Source organism: Pholcus phalangioides, unplaced genomic scaffold, assembly GCF_987345545.1.
Source record: "Pholcus phalangioides strain wild (caught in Gottingen) unplaced genomic scaffold, Ppha-v1.0 ptg000039l_1, whole genome shotgun sequence".
In the NCBI taxonomy this organism is placed as follows: domain Eukaryota; kingdom Metazoa; phylum Arthropoda; class Arachnida; order Araneae; family Pholcidae; genus Pholcus; species Pholcus phalangioides.
Window position 1 is genome coordinate 29,069,963 of NW_028301625.1, and position 21,343 is coordinate 29,091,305.

Genomic DNA, 21,343 nt, shown 5'->3' on the forward strand with positions numbered 1-21,343 from the left:
ATCAACAACCTGAGTTTCAGAGACCCATAAGACGTGATAAAATGGAGTGAAATCACTTTAGATGAGGTAACACTAGTTATGAAGCATTATTTAACACATGAAATATATTTCGTGATATTTAGGACAACAATATCTAAACACTTTGTATGCAGGTAAATTTCAGTCACAATTGTGAAAATATTTTATCCCACTTCTTCGTATAACACTGGCACACGATGTTATACTGAAACTTTATTAAGGACAAGACAACTCGTTCTTGTTAGTTTTCCCCCTTTCATCCACATTAAGTGATTTAAGTTTAATTTTGTGAATAAAAGAGTACTCATGTAAGAGTTGAATACATATGTAGTGCACTATACTTTATGCTGCATTTGTACATACACACATGCAAGAGAAGATACAGTGAAATCATGCTACAACAATAAACATTATAACGATAAATCTCCCTACAATGATATTTTTCTAATCTTGTTTCCATCCCTAACTTGAATCAAACAAAGGAAAGAAAACAACAGATTTCTAACAGTTTCTTCAGTTCAAATTCAGTTTCAAATTTCTGCTGCACTGAAAAAAGATAAATTTTTGTCAGACAAAGTAAGACTGAGATTTTATTCTCTTGCCTAAAATGTGTTAACTATTTTCTTCATTATTGGTATTGTAATAAGTGGGACTAAAAATCTTGCAAATATGCAAGCATTTATGACCTAAAAACATGAAAATATGACCTTAAAGTTCAATAATATGACCTTATAATTTTCCCATTATTTTATCTCTTCTTTTTCAGTTATTGTTTATGTTATTAAGTTGAAAAATAAACAAAAAAAAAATCAATTTACTTTTTTAATTAAAATTCTACACTGATGGCTCCAGGATTACCAAAACTGGTGCTGAAGCAATCTTTCACATCTTTGGAGTTGACCTGACTACCATAAAATCAGAGATGCCACTGACATGCTATTTTCTTAATTAGACTAAACACCTAAACTCATGGTGAGTATCCATTTTCTGCTCTGATCTAAACTCTCATGTGTTGTTCTTCAAAAACTTCATGTTAAGTTTTTGGCCATATCTCTCTAGGAGACCTCTTCTGCTCTTTTTTTCCCTCAAAATGGTATCACAGATAGGAGCAGCCTCCTCATTTACTTAGATATGGCCTATATCATTTGCAGGTATTTTATTATATACCATTCACAGGGGTTCTAATATTTAACAAAATGGTAACAGTTACCATGCCTTTCTTCCCCAAGGATGTTATAACTCCTAGGAAATCTCAATAGAATGATATTTCTTCACACACACACGGCCCTCAACTCGTGTTATACTACTTGGTGCCAGAGTAATGGGCAAATTTGCCTAAGCTCTTCCCTCTTGGGGCACCAACGATTGAAGGTGGTTATGGTAATTAAAATTCCACCAGATTTAAATGAAAACCACACCTACCTTATGCACAATAACTGTTCTTCAGTACATTTTAGAATTGAACTTCTATGAGATGCAGTTTCAAATATTTAAAAAAAAGCTGCTATTTAGTTTCTTCTAATAAATATTTGAGGAAACTACTTTGCAAAGGTTTTTTTTAAACTTCAATAAAAATTACCACAGATGAAGCAATATATTCGAAAAAATTGTCATAAAGCAGGCTCTAATTTCTGCAATCTCTGTGTTGCTGCACATTAAATTAGTTCTGTGCTGGAACTTTTAACATATTTAACAAAATAAATTACAGTGATATAATTGATCCTTCTTCATTTAAACCAAGCACAACTCTGGTCGACTATCATTGGACAATTTAGTACCATTTTATACGCTTTCAGATGCAAGTTCGGCTGAAAGTGTGTATATGTTCTACTCCCAACTGATACATGATCTACCTAACCATCTGTGGACATATGTAGTGTTGTGTGTGAAATCAGTACTGCCATCCCTATTTCAAATTGTGAGTGAAGGGTAATGCTTGAATATTTGTACAATTGTAGGCAGGGTCTTAACTAGGGGAGAGCAGAAGATTGTGTGGGGTCTGGTGCCTCATGTGCTAGATGAGAAAGGCACCAAGTTTGCTTTTTTGTTTGTTCAAAATTATGAGGAAGGTGTGCCAAAATTGGGTACTTGCCCAGGGTGACAGTGTCAATTTTTTTTAGTTGTGGTCATGGTTTTAGGATCTATTGCAACACTTCAATGGGGAGATGGACTCATATTTCCACCTGAAGCTAGAAAATGACAGAAAACCAATTTCAGTCAACAACCACTGCGTCACCAGTGGAATTTGAACCCAGGTCCTTGTAATGCGAATCTCTCACAATGACCACACAGCAGCTACCTTCGGGGTGCTGTGTTCATCCCCAAAGTTGTAAAAAAAATTTTATAACTTTTTACTCTGAACACTCAACTGTAGACACCACCAGAATTAAAAAAAAGGGTGGGGGAAACAAAGAGGGGCAACTACCAAACTTGAGGAAATGGCAATTTTAGGGGAAAAAATTTATAAATATATATATTTTGACTTCAAAACATAATGCAAAAAACATTTTTATAGTGAACAATATATATATAATTATTATATATTGCATGCCATTCAGTAACATAGCAAAAAGATCCTTTGTGAACAAAAAGTGGCTACTGGGAATGCAAACATTTTTCAAAAAAAGAAAGACAAGAATTTTCATTTTAAGTGCATATGACATATCTGAAGAAAATGCCCACAGATTAAAATTTTTGGTGATAAAGAAAAATGACCAAAAAAATTATTTATTGCTTGTAAATTCCTAAAATATAACAGGCTGCTCAAACATGCTTAAAATATTACCAATAGCTTGAAGATACCAAAATATGACTTGTCATAAAAAAGTATACCTTGCTTTCTACAAGTTGCAATCAACTTGACGTACATAATAATAGCAACGAGAAACTCATTTACACCATAAATCATTTTTCTATAACTATAATTTATTTATATTCAGGGAGGTACCAAATCCGAGTTGGAAGGGCAGAAAAAAGTTTCATCAACCAAAAAACACAGCTTCCTAGCTGTGTTTTTTGGTTGATGAAACTTTTTTCTGCACCAAAAACCATCTTTCAATTTAAAGAAAAAGAAAAATAGAGTTTGGATTTCAAGAAAGATTAATATGGCTAAAAATGATTTTATTTCTAACTTCACTATATCGTCAGCATTCAAGCAGAAATTGTCCAATCTTGTGATTTTGTCTATTTAAACTTTTGAGTCGCTATGAAAAATACTAAAAGTTATTTTACAGATTGCTTACTCTTACAGTAGATTTACTGATGTCTGGACAACTAGTTCATGGTTCATTATTGTTCATATCATGAAATAATTAATTGGAAATTCTATAATCAACTGCAGTTGTCAGTGAAAAGGATTTTTTGGACTTTGGTGACTTTTGCTTGAAAGCCAACCATACCACGAATGCCTGAAACCACATGTTTTTAAACAACTCACTAATTTAGAAAAATAGAGAATTTTTTAAATGACTAAATAAAACTTGGAGTAATTAAATACATGCAACTCACGTTCTTTTGATATAGGATAAGGCTGTGTTTGTGCTGATATAGCAACAGAGTTACTTCTTCCAAGGCTGTTTGTGGCATAAACTACTCCTATGTATGAAACACTAGAAGTTAAGTCTGTTACATTAAAAATTGGTTCTTCTTTATTGGACACTGTAGCATGTAACCCTTTTGTGCTATACAATTCAAGATGAAACATTTGAGTCAACCCACCATCAAAGCCAGGTTCACAAGATATGTGTACAGATGTTAATGTCTCATTTTCAACGACACAATTTTCTACAGCAGAGGGCACACCTGCAACAAAATAACTTTAAGTATCATCAAAAGACAAGTTTTTAGACATTATAAGGGGTTATTCAAGTATTACGTCAGCATAGATGGGGGGAGGGGTTTCGGATTTGCTGACTTTAGATGACAAGGGGAGAGGGGGGTTTGAAGGTTGCTTACGTCATCAACCACCCATTTTTAAAGATATGAATTCTAAGCTGCTGATGGGGGGGGGGTCAGTAGTTTGCTGACTTTTGCTGACAAGGGGGGGGGGGTCAAAAATGGCTGAAAATCTGCTTACATAATACTTGAATGGCCCCTTATGAAAATATGAAATATTCTTAATGGCATCTTCCAACCTTGCCCCAGGTTGGGTAAATACAGAACTTGCTTCTGACGTTCTATGCCCGGGTTCAAACCCATGGACCTTGATGGTAACCTTTATAGTGGAAGACAAGCATCTTACCACTGCACCACTTGGGTGTACTTTCAAAGTCTTTTTTTTTTTTCAATCTGAGCACAACTCAGGTCTATCACCATCTATAGGCGATTTACCACCTAGTGAGTTGTGCCGGAAGTGTAACTGTGTGTGAACCTAACAGTCTGAGTGCATATAAAGTGTTGTGTTTGATTTTTCAGTGATGCCATCTATATTTCAGAAGGGAAGTGAGTGATGTGTTATGATTGAATTACATTTGTACTGTTTGTAGGTCTGTTGCTCTCTGTGGCGAGACTTTATAAAGGGGAGATCGGCTCGCATTCACGCCTTGAAGCTGGGAACCACAGAAAACCAACTTCAGCCGACCACCACTATAGCAATGGTGGGGTTCGAACCCGGATCCTCGCGATGCGAGTCTGTCAGTATGACCATAGCAGCACTTTTAAAGTCAAATAGACTATTTTAATTTTAGCATCTGACTTGATCAGATATGCCAGGGGTGGCCAACAGCTGGCCCATGAGGTGATTTTGTGCGGCCTGCAACTACGTAAAATTACTGTGTATTAAATTAATTTTCTTATCATTATTTAAGTTATCATTTTCCACACAGACCTGATTAACAAACTACTTACATTAATTTTTTCAAGGGACAATATTAATTAGCTATGTTTTTATCGCACTGCCGTTTTGGTACACACATCTTGCTCTTGAAATTTGTTATGGGCATTTTTACCCCATTTCTTTCAGCCAACTCATAGGACAAGTTGCCTTTTTGTGGTTTCTGTATTTACAGCTGAATGCATATTTGGTGTTCTGCTCACAGTGATGACATTTTTTCAAAGTGGATGACAACTCACAATGACAAATTGAAATTGCAACCAATTAGGCTATGCAGATCCTAATAATTTCAAAGAGCAAAAAATGAGTGATATGTGATGGTCAGGTTCATATTGTGGCATTGAACTAATTCCACACCCAGACATGATTTTTTGTGTTGAACACAGAGAAGCAGTCATGTCTAAATTTCAACATACCAAGTTGGTGACATTCCATGTTGAAGCAAACTAACACTTTCTCAAAACAAAATACTGATATTCTGTTCCAAGAAGGTAACTCAAGAAATAAGAATATGTGTATTGTGCAAATCTGGTTCCGTGTAATCTCATGGACATAGAGGAGCACCAGGTAATGGTCCATGCTAAGCTAGTCCATTTTATCTTTTCACCATCATGAGTTTACCTATTCTAAATGGTTAATATGATCCATGCCAATGTTTTTGGCAAGCCTTCCCTCCCAATACTAAAACAGGTGCATGAATCAATTCCTTAAGCATCTATTCAACCCGTGTGGTTCCAGTGGTTGTCAAATCACGAGTAAGAAATAAAAATAATTGTAGAAAAATGTAGAAAAATAGGGTTTTTTTGTAAAAATTTTCAAACTATGGATGTAACTGAATGGACTAATTTGCAAAAGAAACAGTAATTTTCAACTAGTCCAGATCCCGGACTAGTTGAGAACCTAAATTTTTTTTTATTTGACCGCTCCTGAAAAATTACTGGGTAGGGCTGACAGGGCTCCAGCTTGGAAGGGGATTCTCATCTTTCTTTTTTTCGTACGATAAAGAGCCTGTGAAAAATCTGACCTGCGGGGCCCTGCTGCAGGATGTGGGGCCATAGCCAGACCAAAATGAAGACTTTCCCACACCATGTAATATAGTCCATTTTTGTTTCTGGTATTACAGCCTTAAGCCCTGTCTGTTCCTTAAAGTTTTCTCAATATTTTTGTTGTCAAGATATTATCACTCAAAAGAGTGACAGCACGTGGTGTCTTTTAATTTTCATTACGTCAAATTTTCAAAAATTTGTGTATCTAAACAAAAGCTCAGGCTGCTGCCCCTTGCAACCTGCTGCCCAGGTGCACCCACGTAAACCGCCCATGAAATTCAAGGAGGTACTTTCCACATTACGGTAAACTTCTGTTATAACTACTACACAATTTCTAAAAGAAGATCAATATACAGCGGTATCTTATTGTAAATCATCCAAACATGGCTCCCATGAGAGGGGCTGCTGACAGGGGTCTAGTCCACAGTTCTAGAAACTGATTTTCTTCCTTTTTTGTTCTGCATTGAAAATAAATTCACTGGGTTGAAAGCAAGCCTGCAAAAAGTTCCAGCATGTGAATCTTGCTGTGAATTCATGCCTAGAGGGCCTGAATCAAGGTTCAGTGAGAGAAAAAAAAACTAATAACACACCATTTAATCAAAAAGAATAACTTTGCCCAAAACTATACAAGAATATTGAAAATGTGATGAGGACAAATAATAATTAAACAATTATTATTTGGACAATTGTTTTCATAGTGTGAATATTCTTTTATAATAACACACCAGTTTATGAGAGACTATTCAACTAATGAGTGTAAAAAAAATTTCAATAACTCATAAAAAAATATGAAAGCTTGAATGCTTTGAACAAGCTAAAGCTAACAGCATCATCAGACCATACTGTATTAATTTTATAAGCCAACCAACATTACTTTTGCATAGAATACTCTGATTGTATTGTAGCATTCTAATGGATTTATTCAAGAATATTAAAATTTTATAAGTGTGGAATAAACCAATTAAATCAACCAAATCAACCAAAAAAATTGTTTTAAAATGGATTTAATATATATGAGAAAGTCTGATTTGGGATACAAGATTTTTATGATTTGAGTAGCTTTAGGGAGAAAATTAATCTCGTGAGTTGACATGCCACCATATTGCACTGAATTTGAGTTATTTCATGATCTCACAAAACAATAGTGTAGTTGTGAAAGAGAATACTAACTTGCAGGAGATATTTTATAGCAGCATGCTTGCTTCTGAAAACCAATAATATTTTGTGCACGGCAAAATAGATACCCATAATCAGTTTTCTTTTTCGGAGTAAATAAAACGCTGCTTTCAGTTCCATTAGTAGCAAATTTTTTCAAAGCCGTTTGTGTAAATGAGTTGTTCCAATGCCACTCAAATGTAACATCTTCAGGATTGGCCTCAACTATGCATTTCACTTCAATCGTATCAAATAAAGGAACACCATATGAAAACTTTTGGTTTAATAAGCATGATGGCTCATCTGTGCAGAAGTAACAAGAAATTTAAAATGTAAGCATCAATTGATACCAAGTATTTCATGTAATTTTTTATGATTTCATATAAAATACATAAAAATAAAAAATAAGTTGGATATATATTTTTATTACATACAGTATAGGGATCCAACACAAATTCAGATTTTCTTTTAGTTATACTTCTTTTCAGTTAATATTTACTGTTTTGCTCAATAACTTTAAATTTGTGTTTCGGGGATGATAAAAATTTAAAAATACAGGAAATTCAATGCTCATATTAAATCCTTATTATAAAACCAAACTCTTTTATAAAACTTCTCACATTTTCAGAATATAGTTGAAATCTCTCAGACATTAAAAAGGTGATAATTTGTATCTCTCTCTCTGTCTCTCTCTCTCTCTCAGTGAACAGATGAATTTTCAACAGAGAAGACAAAAAAACTGATTAGGTTTGAATTGGCTAGTAATCACAATCATGTACATTTTTACATGATTTTAAAAATCATGCAAAAATATGTATTTGGCTTACTAGACTATGATTACACACCCGAAAATGTCTCAAAAGTTAAAGTTTGCCTCAGAACCAGTTACTGGTTTTTATAAAGCAAAAGGTGGCTTATTGTGATTTGAAGACCTCACATGCATGTCCCCAAATTTAATGTATGTGCTGCTAGTTTAACATCAATATATTTTAACCTTATAAATGCAATAGAACACAATACAAATCCAGCACATATTAGACCAGAGTTAGGCTCATGATACACATGCTACTAAAAAGCTTGCTTAGTTGCAACTAGGTAGCGTGCTCATTTATAGCATGCCGCCATGCATATACATTTGCTAGGGCCTAGCACAGCCAGAGGCTTGCTTGTTATAGGCGTATTTTTTATGTATACTTCATTTTGTGAGTGTATTACTCTCGATACTTGATGATTAATGATACATAATGTTTGTATTTAAGAAATAGATGTGATAAATGTGAAATGTACCAGTTTTATGAATGAATGCAAAAATTTTACTTTCACCACTTTTCTGCAAATCTTGATAATTTACACTTTTTGAAGCCAGAACTAGATTTTTTTACCAAATACAGTACTTTGATAATTAACCTCATCATTAAACTTGAAAAAAAATTGTATTATTAGTTTAGTTTACTTTTGCGAATGAATTCAGAACTTTTGATTTGAAAAATATTTTTGCCAACAATTGCAAAATTTTTGATTAAAAAATCACTTATGCTAATAAGTTCAAAACTTCCATTTATTAAATTTTTGTTTGCAAACTTTACATGTGTCTATTGATTAACATGAAATAATGTTTTCTTAGGGGAGGGAAGCTATACTCTCTGGTTCTTAAAATTTTCACAAAAAATTATGTGTACAATATTTTCAGATTGTATCAATTATTCCTCTGCAAAAATGAACAAAATCGTTCGGGTAATTTTTATTGTGCAGTCGACGCTTTATAAGCACTCAATGTTACTCAAAAAATAATAATAAATTTAAAAAGAGTTTTTCATCAAGTCATTATTACAAAGTAATAGCAACATAGTAAACCTGCATGAGTGTATTCAGACTTGTTTATCAGTAGAACTCGGATTATATGCACTAAAAAAGTGGCAAAATATGCTCTAAAAATATGCAAATATGCACTTAAAAATTAAAAATATGCATTTAAAAATTAAAAATATGCATTTAAAAATTAAAAATATGCATTTAAAAATTAAAAATATGCACTTAAAAATGAAAAATATGCACTTAAAAATGAAAAATATGCACTTAAAAATGAAAAATATGCATTTAAAATGCAAAGATAATTACTTAAAATGCAAAAATAAGCACTGAAAATACCAAAATGCATACTTAAAATACAAAATATGCACTTAAAATACCAAAATGTGCACTTAAAATGCCAAAATATGCACTAAAAATCTCAAAATATGCACTAAAAATCTCAAAATATGCATTAAACACTCCTGAATATGCACTAAAAATCTTGAAAAAGTCAAAAATTGTCGAAATATGCACAAAAAATAAGGAAACATGCACTAAAAAATCACCATGCAAAAAAAAGCAGATGTGTTTTTAAAATACATATACATTTCTTAAATGCATATGTATTTCATTTAAAAAAAATATTCCCTCATATATATATATATATATATATATATATACCGCATGTGCTACTATTTCTACATATTTTTTATTCAAGCATTTTTTAATTTTCAGTTTGTTGAAGCTGCTCGATAACGAAAATACCAGTAACAAAAGAATTTCAACAGTACTTCTAAAAAAAATGTAACACTTTGACATATCTCTAGAAATAGCCTTACAATAAAACGGTTTATATTTGTAAAATACTTTATAAATATGTATTAATTCACTAAATTTCACCTGTGGGAAAAATAACTGATGTTATGAAAATATTATGAACAATATTTGTTTGAAAAATTATAAAAAAAATTGAGTGGGCTTAAATAAACCTTCAAAAATATGTACTTATACTGAAAATTCTTTGATTTTATGCATTTATATGGATTAATAGTAAAAAAAGCCAAAATATGCAAATGCATATAATCCGGGCTCTATTTATCAGCTTTTTTTCCCCCTAACTGCATGTTATCAAGCACAGAAAAGTAGACTGTTGTGCGATTCAGCAGCGTGTTCTTCCATAAGTTTGCTAATTTCAAATGCATGTGCTAATCATTTGCTTATTGGTAGCATGTTCCCAAAAGTAGTGTGCTTTCGTGCCACTTAGTGACATGTGTATAATGGCTCTTAAGCTAAATTACCTACCAGAAGGTAGTTGAAAAAAGCCCATTTGAACAATTTAAACTTCTGCACACGGGTGCAGTGAGATGATTTTCTCTTCTATGCTAAAAATGCCAGATTGCTTAATGGACCTGACTAGCGCACAGCCGCATGGGCAGAGATACAGTCCAGGAGAGGGCAAGGGGGGGGCAATGACCTACCCCAGCATCAATGACAGAGCTGACTGATGTATATGACTAAAGCATTTACAGTTGATTCCTGTTTTAACAAATAGTGTTATAATGTAAATTTCTCTTAATGAAAACTTTTCTAATCCCCAAATAAGATTACATTGGGACAATGTAGGCTATATCAAATTCTAATATTAGGAAATAAAAAACCTGTTATAACTGATACAAAAACAAGGCAGCTGTCTATACTTGTTTTAAGACATTTCTTTTCACGTGTTTTTGGATACGAAAACTTTCAAACAAGAGTTGGCTGGCTTAGTCGCTTCAAAGAACAGTATGGTGAGGTACCAAAGCAGATTTGTGAGGAGGCAAGCTCAGTTGACTTGAAAAATATTAATGAATGGAAAGCTAGTGAAATAATGAAAGTAATTAAGTCATACAATCCTTCCAATATGTTCAATGCAGATGAAGCTGGAATATTTTGCCCCCAGCCTTTCAAGTCCATCTCTGTTCTACATGCACAACCAGTTTATAAAGCAACCATTCAATGTGTAAGCCTCTTATTTTTCATGAGGTATATCAAAATAAATTCAAGTTTTAATAAAACATTATTTTTACATTTTTATAATTTATCTAAGATTATTCCAACTTATTGTGTTTTTATCAATGAGTATTTTTTATTTATTTATAAAAATGATCACATGCTAACTCTTTAGAGGGCTAAGTTTTTCCAAAACCTAAAGAAAACTATCTAAACAGGTGGAATACCAGCAATCCCACCACACACCAATCCACTATGACTTATCCTGCAGCCATGATTCTATCCAGTTCAATGAGTTGCTTCAAATCTCATGTAAACATTTCAAGAGTTTACTATGTTTGACATTATCGAAAGAATTTTGGAAATCAAAGATAGACCACATCAATGTTTTTGCCTTTGCTCAAGGCCTTGGTTACATGATCATAGAAGCAAAGGAGATTGGTTACACATGACTTGCTCTTCCTGAACCCATGCTGATTTTTCGACAATTATCCATCCACTTCATGAGTTCCCTTATGATAATAATTTCCAGTGATTTTTAAGAGGGAGCCAGTTAAAACTCACTGGGCGATAATTTGAAATTGTTTCCCTACTACCCTTTTTAAAGATAGTAACTACATTAGCGAGTTTCCAATCCTGTGGGACGATACCCTCGGCCACACTACTTCCAGGCCTGGACTTAGGCAGGTGCGAAAGGTGAGTTCGCACCAGGCCACAATATTTCTGAGGCCGCAATTTTTTCAAGAGAAACCCTTTCTTTTCTCAGCAAAAGTAGGAAAATTCTTTGATTAAAATTCAATTTTTTCCCCTTAAACTAACATTGGTTGTAAGAAAAAGGCTTTCAGTTCAAAGCCCCTGATATCATTTTTAGTGTTATTAGCTTTATGTAGTTTTTGAAAAAAAACTTCAACAAACTCTCTTTCCTCAAACCCACTTGACTTGTCAAATGGCATAATGGGTGGGAACTTTGCTTGCCTTTTGACAGTTCTATAATATTACTTTTTATTCTATTGTCTCATATATATATTCTTGACCCCTTAAAAAATCAGAACTCCCCTCCTCATTGGAGGTACCAATTGTGCACACAAGATGAATGTTGTAGTTTTTTTTTTTTGCTCTGATTATTGATGTTTTACAGTAGCCTTTAGTATGGACATCACTAATAATGACTGCCCTGGAGAGAGACAATATCTACTGTTGTTCAGAGTGTTCAAAACATTCCTATCTGGGAACCTCTGAACTCTCATGTCATGATTTTTCCATAGGGAGGCTTGAGTGCTTCCTTGAAACTTTCAGCCATAAACACCACCATCATCTGAATCATCCTCCCATTTATTGGGTATGCAGTTACACATCACTTGTTCCAGACTGCCATGAAGCTGGGCTGGAAGAGATCTCTGCAACAGGATAAGTCCAGTGGCAAAGTTCTGGCGTTCATTCATTCAGTTCTCAAACTGTACACTGCCAACCTTTGTCAGGGGTGCCTGACAAAGGTTTTTTGGGAACAGATCCTTTGTTAAACTGCCCTGGGGAACCATAGATAAGCATTTATCAGGGAAAGGGGCATCGCGGGTGGAAAAGTTGGAGAACTCCTGGTATAGACCAGGGGTTCTTACGTGTCTCGGTAGCGGGCCCTGGCATTAGTCAAACTGGGCCATGAGTGATTCACTATTTCATTTTTCCTCATTTCTTTCTCATTAGTTGCATATATGATCAAGCCTTTCACTCACAAAAAGAAATCGACCAGGTCGTGAGCTTTCCAAGGTTGAGAACCACTAATCTAGACAGCCAGAAGGTTTGCAGAAGAATTGTTCATGAACCAACCTCATCAAACCATGTAATAACAAAAGCTAAGAGCAGACAAATGGTTGTATACAAAAAATGAGCAATTTTTCTATAGAGAACCGAAAAGAGTACTAATTTTTTTAGTAAATGCTAATCATCTCATCCCTACTAGCTGAGGATGAGAAATTGGATAGGAATGTGAAAACTGTAAAATCTAGCTATTTTATAGCAAAGTTTTTTTTTTTTTTTGGGATTCTTCTCCCGTTATATTCATTTTTCATCAGTAAAAAGTTTCTTAACATCTTAGGAAGACAGACATACAGTATATAAATTCTGAATTTAATCCTATACAGTATAATGACAATACTACTAAACTTCCAAAAAAAATGTAAGGTGTGTATGTATGTTTCTGGCTGGTATTTTTTCTTCTTTTTTCCTCAATCTCATTATTAACCTAGTACAGTAACAGCGTTAGAGATGAATAGGAGCTTATGCATAAAAAACATTTAGAATACAAAATTTAAAAGCCCTAACATTTTTAGAATATAGGCACAGAGGCATCTGCGGGGAGAGGCACATGAGTCTCATGCCCCCCATAGATGATCAGAAATAAAATTTAATATTTTTGTAAAAAAATTTAAAATATCGTTAGAAAATACTTTCATATGCTGTTTGCATCAATTTCTGTTGATTTAAATGCTTTTTAAAGGTTGTTAACTCAAAATTTCTCTGGAGGAGATTCCTTGTGCCCCCCCCCCCAAACCTTTTTGTAGCCCCTTTATAAAGGTCGATCCTGCGTACTCCCCTGGATGTAGGCTATGTTACAGCCCCAGTCATTCGTTCTCTGATAAGAAGACTAATGTGTCATTTTGAATTTGAATATTTTCAAATATTAAGATTGCAATTGTGGAATTATATTTCTGTAACAAACACTTGGTTTTAAACAAGTTATTATATTGAAGAGCTCAAGTGTAGCAGTACTAACATACCTCACAATGTTTTTCTTTATTTTTCTGAATTCTATTACTTATTTCCCCTATTTCCATTAATTTACAAAAAATAACAATAAAAAAAATAGAAAAATGGTCAAGGTTATTGAATTGCAATTCGTCCAAAATGTATTTTCATACAAATCAAATCAAATTTATTCATTTCCAACATACAGAGACTTAGATTAGTTTAAAAAAAACATATTTATCATCCAGAGGCTGTGATGTCTGTACGGATGATTGAAAATTTACATGATAATTAATGAATAAAATATATAAAGCATATGACATGAACAGAAACATAAAAAAAAAAGACACATATACAACATAAAAGAAACAAAATTATCACTGTCAAATAAAAAAATACATAAAGATAAAAAATCAAGAACGAAAAAACATACACAACACAAAAAAGACAAAGTTCTTAATGCATGGCGAGAAATGTAAAATAAAACAAAACATTAGATAAAAAATATATGAAAAAAAATGAAACTCGCACATACATAGACAAACACAAACAATTTTTTTAATTGAAAAAATACACATAATTAAAGTGGCAAAGCTAAATTGAATAAATTTTATTTCTCCTCCGAAAAGTCACAATAAGAGTCTACATCGTCTATTGAAATTAATAAATTGAATAATGATTTTTTTAAATGCCGCATGTGTGAGTATATTTTGTATTTCTAGTGGTAGTGAATTATATAATTTCGGAGATAAATAATAAAAATGTTTACGAAAAATTTCTTTCCTAAAAGTAGGAATACGGTAAATCATATGAGGTCTTCGCTCTGAAACATAATCTTTTAAACTGCATAAGCCTTTATTACGGTTTAAGAACAGAATAATACAAAAAAGAGCATTATGGCATAAAAAGGAAGTGGATTAACATTTCTAAAAATTGTAGAAGAATGAGACTCACCCTGATTCAAAATTTTGAAAACCCTTTTTTGTATTGAAAATAAAGGCAATAAACTAGTTTTATAATCACCACCCCATATAATTGTACCATAATTTATAAGTGAATAAAACCAAGCATAGTACAGGTCTTTTAAGAAATTAGCGGAAACTTTCTTACTTTATATAATACAAATTATATAAAACAAAATAAAGTTTTTTAAGTAGTTCATGAACATGAGATTCCCATTTTAAATTGCTGTCTACATTTAAACCTAAGTATTTAATACTATTTACTTCTTGAATTGCATCGCAATGACAATAAGGTTGAAAATCACAAGCGAGGGTGTGAAATTTAGGATTAAGATGTAAATCAGATTGCATAAGATTGAAATTAACGTATTTTGTCTTCTGTAAATCTAATTTTAAATCATTAACATAGAACCATTTTTGAATTAATATTAAAGTGTGGTTAATATGGTTCTTAGGGCTGTCAAGATCATATTAGACAGTTCAGAACTGTCAGTTCAAAATAGTCCATAGAGTCCATTCTTGTTCCCAAAGTTGGTTCTATGAAAACAAGGAACCAATCTTTTGTTAAATGCTTTACCTGTAGAAAATTACATACAAAACTAATGACACAATAATCACTAGAAGAAAATTCACCCCCTCGATAAATGTTCAATAAGATAGTCAGAATTAAAATGAAGCAGGAGTGGCTCTAGCTCACCTTCCGCCTGGGTGCAAAGCCTCATGTGCCGCCCGCTGAACACATCTGAGGTGGAAGGCTGAAAGAGCTTTAGCCAAGAGAACTTTGAGATGAACCTGACTTTTTACCCGGCCAAAGTTGCACACCTGTTTAACCAAAACGTGCTTGACCATACGTCCCGCTTTTAAAGAAACAGTCCTGTTTTTTTGGTCTTGTGAATTATTTTACTGTTCTTAATTATACCAGATAACTTTTTCCACATTCAGCTCTTGTTGATGAACCCTCATATTTTTCTTCCTTTTAGGACTGAATTTTTGAATTACTCTAAATTTTTTTAATACAGTTGAAGCAATGGCCCCCAAAGCCCTGGGGCCCAAAATAAATACCATCATTTTTTTTTTCTCACGCTATAAATTTACTATAGAAGAGCCCGCCAAAGATCCCGGCCTAGGGACCCTGCCCCAAAATGTGGGGGCCATGGTTGAACCTTACTAATGCCAAAATACTTACTCCAAGCTTCCCAAGGCGGAAATTAAGTGTGTGTGTGTGTTGGGGGGGGGGGGGTTTCCTGGTGCTTCAGACCCCGGACAAGAGAAAACCTTAATGCTTTCTTTGCCTTTATTTGACACTGTTTCTGGAAAATTACTGGTTGAGGCTGACAGGGCTCCAGCCTGGGACGATTCTGATCTTTTTTTTCATACTATAAATTTACTATAATGAGCCCAGTGAAAAACCCTACCCGGGGGCCCACACCACATTCAAGAGAAGCCTGAAAGCAGAATGTTTTGCATTGTTCTGCAATGAACCCTCGGCTGACTGGAAATGTTCTGCGATTAAAATCCCCATAATAGCGTTTTCTTGCACTTTTTCTTAAACTACTTCCAGATTGTTCTGCAATAGCGCTAATTGTTCTGTGACGTACATCACAGATTTTGGCATATTCTGCTTTGGGGGAAAGAAGTAGTCCATAGAGTCCATTCTTGTTTCTGGTATCACAGCCCCAGGCCCTGCCTGTTTTTGCAAGTTTTCTCAGCATTTCCGTTGTCAAGATATGGCTCAAAAGAGTGACAGTGCATGGAGTCTTTTAATTTTTATTATTCCAATTTTCAAAAAATTGTGTATCTAAACAAAAGCTTAGGTTGCCACCTTACAACCTGCCGCCCAGGTGCACCCTTCCTTAGGCCACCCCTGAAATGAAGTATGAAGTATGCTTTATGAATGAAGCATATTTCTGAACTGAAATAAATGCAACGATCATATGTATTTGTGTGAAAATTATAATGGTGAGATATGTTTTGACTTGGGTGGCTATAAAAACTTTATTATATACTACAAGTTTATAAAATTTACTAAATATAATAAACACTTACATTGAACATCTAAATAAACGCTTTCACTTGTGGATTCCCCTTCTACATTTGCTGCTATACATGAATAATTTCCTGCATTTTTTCTTGTAACATTTCTCAAAAGTAATGATTGATTGTTTACTCTGATTTCATCTGTAATATGATTGTTGTATAGTGTTTTTCCATTGAATCTCCAACCGACTTGAGTTGCTGGTGGGTTTGCTTGTATGTTACAGTCAAAATAAACATCATCTCTTTCTTTGATGTTTGGATGAAGAGTACCAACAGTTACCACTAGTTGTGGGACATCTAAATAAAAACAAGTAAAAAGGAATATAAGAGTGATTATTAACTGTTATTAATTGGTAATTTGTATAAAAGTGATGGGTATAGCACACTCATGGAACCTTTGGGCTATATTTTTGACTGACCACTTTGCATTGTCTTTCTAGTGAATTTTCAGGTAAAAATTAAAAAAAGGCATTGCATGTGCTGAATACTCTCAATCCTCATTAACACAAAACCAAAGAAACTGTATTTTATATTAATTAAATTGCATATTACCCAATAAACTGGAAAATATCTTCAATTTAGATCAAACCCACATCTTGAGTTACAGTGGAATTTCGGATTAATCAGGTCTGTCTTAAAAATTTGAAATTAATTCAATAATGTAACTGCAGAACAAAAAAAAAATATTTAGAACATGTGCTTGGATAAGTTAGCTTCCTTGTTTTTGTGTTTTAACATATTTTTTTAAAATTTTAACACTTTTGAAATAAATTCCTTTATGACCATTGCCTTGTCACTTCTTTTGATAGTATAAGTACAAGCTATGATGGATCAACAATAAGAGCTGTACTGTGGATTAAAAAAATTATTTGACATTACCACAAATGAAAATTATGCCAAGAAAAAAATATGCAAATTTGGGACTGAAAATGTGACATTTTAATTTAAAGCAAAGTGTATGGTCACTGTGCATGTATACATATGCAGTATCAATAAAATGTTGGTGACCCCCAATCATCACAGTCACTTCAAGCATCATCAATCATTTTTTATTTTGGGCATCCTTGCCCATATCATCGCATATAGGGCATTCTCATGAAATTGGCTTAAATTATGTCCCCAATATATTTGTCACAGAACTTTTATTTCATTGCTTTTTATTTATATTCCTTTTTCTGACAAAACTCACCACTCTATTTACAATTTTTTTCATCGATAGATTTTCCAAATTTGCTTGAACAAATTTCTATTTCTTAAGGAAATGTCCTTCTCCTTACTCTGTTTCCAGTTCATTTTTCAAATTATAAATTTCTTTATCTTAAAACAAAAATATATTCATATTTTCAATAATATATATTTTTAGGATCCTATAACCCCAGTTGCTACCTATCAAATTTTGTGTTGGAAAGGTTAAGAGAGAAGAATGCAGCCATCACACGTGAATGTCCTTTTAAATCAATTATGGATTTGTAAATTAATTCACGAATTAGATTTATTCAGGAAAAAAAGAGATAAGTGTTTTTAATAAATTTACTTCTGGCTACTTTTTTTTGGGATAAATACATTGGTTGATTTTTTAATAGTGGCAACAATGCTGTAGCCATGCTGTAAAATAGAGCCAGACCATGTCGTTTATACCACAAGTAAGTTAAATGCTTGCTTTCCCTCAGAGCAAATGAACTTGCACCCTAACCCCATGCACGTATACAGTGATAACAGGAACAGAGCAGTTGGTAATGAGTTGGTCACAGAATACAGTCACAATTTTTTCGTTAATGTTTGATGTTCTGGTTAAAAATTAAATGTGCTAAAGGTCACAATGTGCACAACAGTGCCACCAAGGACTGCAAGAGGCTTGCATTGCATCTGCATTACCTAACCGAGCAATAGAAAAATGGATAAGAAAACCAAAGCTGAAACAAGTGACATCATTACGGGTCACCACAAAGAAAAAAAGTTTGGCAGACCACCACCAATGTAAAAGCTATGGTGATTCTTGCCTACAATTGGGATGTTGTTATCATAAAGCATTCCATTTTCCAAAGGTGTACTGTTAATGCAGAGTACTACTGTCAGTTTTTTGCAAAATAATCTGCAAGCAGCTCTTAGAAGAAAACAATAATACTTTGTGCACATAATCCACCCACCATTCTACACAACAATACAAGGGTGCATGGAGCAGGAGCTGTGATCTGATTTGTTCCACTGTTGGGGTCGGGAAGTGCTCTACTAACCCCCATACTCTCCAGATTAAGATTCCTGCGACTTCAACCTAATCTCTAAGATGAAGGAACTACTTTGCTGGATTTGTTTCCTAGCATTTGAAGATGTTCTTCAGGCAATAGATTACTCTTTTTGCACCATCCAGATATTAGGCAGTGCCAATGGTATCCAAAGGCTTCAGCATCACTAGAAACATGTAGTACAGAATGCTAGTGGCTCGATCCAAGGCCTTTAAAACTTAAAATCTTGTGTATGTGTATACTATGTGCACAGAAAATAAATAGCTGCCACAATTAAAATATCAACTCAATCATAATTGAAAATTATTTTCACTTTATCACATGCTTCAGTTAAGAAACCTCTATTAATTATAAAAAGCACATGTTTTCAACATGCATAGTTTTTTATCAGTGTTGCAAAACATGTGAATATTTATTTGTGTAATTTATAATAAATGCATAATTTATAATATTTTATCATGTATATATAATTTTTATAATTGCATTTTCAACTGGGTTGCTGTATTTTAGAAACATATGACATCCACATATTTGTTTTTGGCATCTTTTTCCCAGCCACCTCATTTTGGGGCATTTTGCCTGTTGTATTTATATTGTATTTATATTTGTATAAAAATGTCTTTCTCGTGGCATTACGTAATACGTAAACATAAAGAAGGTTTGATCATAAGTTAGAGGAGGAGAAAGATAAAAATTTTAAAAAAATCCAGGTTTCTTGGTTGTTACATCAAGCTGCATGCGCAGAAACGTTTTATCTGAATACTTTGTTGTGAGAGAGTACCTCTTGTGCTCTAGCAAAATAAAGACAAATTAGAAATTTTTTGCCCCCATGAAATTGGCAAAAAAAGGATGAGAAACATAAGTAAAATAAAAATGCAATTAGAAAAAAAAAACCTTCAGAGTATCTTTGCCTGTCCAAGTTGAAAATGAGCAACCAAAATAGATGGAATATGCTGTAAATGTCAAGCATAAATATCAAATTAGTGCTGAAATAGGCAAAATGTCATGTCAGATTTGCCTATCTCTAAACATTGCTAAATTTGAAACAAATTTTTTCACCATGAATTTTGAACAAAATTTACTGCTGGCAATATTTTATTTATCAGCAGGTAAAGAAGTGTCTATAAAAAGTTTTTTGGATTTTTTGATTGACATTTATTTTTGACCCCATTCTTTTTTGCAATTTCATGAGAATGACCCATATATATGTCTATTCTCATGAGTTTTTACAAAGTTAAAAGCCTTTAACTTTTCATTCCCTCGAATGAATACATCAAGATATACAGCGTTTCTCAATCTTTTTCATCCAATGGCTCCCTTTGAACCATAGTTTTTCTTGTGCCCTTCCCCCAGTCATATCCATGGACTCCTACACTCATCCAAGACCTTTGCTACTTATTGAATTAAATTCAGTCAGAACTAAAATGATAATGGACTTTTTTTAAATACTATCATCTCTGGAACCCTGGGCAAAGCACAGCTCTAGAATGGGAGGGGAAGGAATCATCTTATCCAACAGCCGAATCACACTAAATGGGAAAAATAGGTCTCAGAAAATATGGGATGATCAAAGGAACCTACACAATAAATTGCCCCTCCCAACACTGTGTCAGGAGGGCGATGGGTATTTACCTTGGATCTGTGCCTACGCTGGGCTAGGGTTCAGTGAGATTCCTTCATGTGGGGGTTCTCTATGATTGGCCGTCTCAACATCATGGGTTCCCGGGCAGAGTTTGAAGGATGTTCTGCCCCCCCCCCACCTTTTCTGGTATAGTACCTGCTTACATACATATTTGCACACTTACACTCAAAAATCATAGCACCAGATTTAATCATGTAGGCCCCTATGGACATGAGGTCCCCAGCTTTGGGCACATGGATTAAGATGGCCCTGGTGCCATGGACAGTTCTGCTAGATTATTGATCACATTTTTGCCCGCCATATTTCACTTGAAAGCTTTATTTCTTCACAATTCTTTGTGGCCCCCTTTTTTACCACCTGTCATGGCTCCCCCTTTCATCTGATTCCCCCCATGCCCACCCCTAGAATATCACAAGACCACAAGGGGGCCATATGGCTCCAGGTTCAGAAACGCTGCTATACAATCAAATCCTTTTAAAGTGATAAAAAAAATGTTCTTCAAATATTTTATTCACAAGAAGGGTTACCAGATTCTTAAATTCAGAAATGAAGATGAATGTGTGTGCACCTTTAGCATCATCACTTACATAGGCATATGCAGAATTTGCTCAGGGGGTTCAGATTTTTTTTCTTCTGAGGGGGGGGGGGTTTATATTTTTTCCTGCAAAATAACACCCCAAACCCCACTTTGTGTACACCAATGATCATTTATGTGCAGTCAAACCCTGTTGTAATGCTGCTTTATGTTGCACCAAACCCGTTAAGCACCAGAAATTTTCAGTGAAAAAAAAAAAATCTTCCATTTTTAGGCTTTACATGTGTTAGACTGTGATTCAATATAATGCCAAACTCGTTATAGCGCCGCTGTGGTGGTCGAGTAGTCATAG

At 33.9% G+C, this 21,343-nt stretch overlaps 1 protein-coding gene across 2 annotated transcripts in view; it reads right to left on the reverse strand.

Moving 5' to 3' along the window:
* The window catches only part of LOC149065799 (neural cell adhesion molecule 1-B-like), a 35,045-nt gene that overhangs the window by 5,058 nt on the left and 8,644 nt on the right, over nucleotides 1-21,343 (reverse strand). For both annotated transcript variants that reach the window (XM_089253784.1, XM_089253783.1), the window contains exons 5-7: nucleotides 16,581-16,868; nucleotides 7,066-7,353; nucleotides 3,526-3,819 (exon numbers count right to left, since the gene is read on the reverse strand). In XM_089253784.1, the coding sequence (XP_089109910.1) occupies nucleotides 3,526-3,819; nucleotides 7,066-7,353; nucleotides 16,581-16,868 (870 nt within the window). The remainder of the gene's footprint in view (nucleotides 1-3,525; nucleotides 3,820-7,065; nucleotides 7,354-16,580; nucleotides 16,869-21,343) is intronic.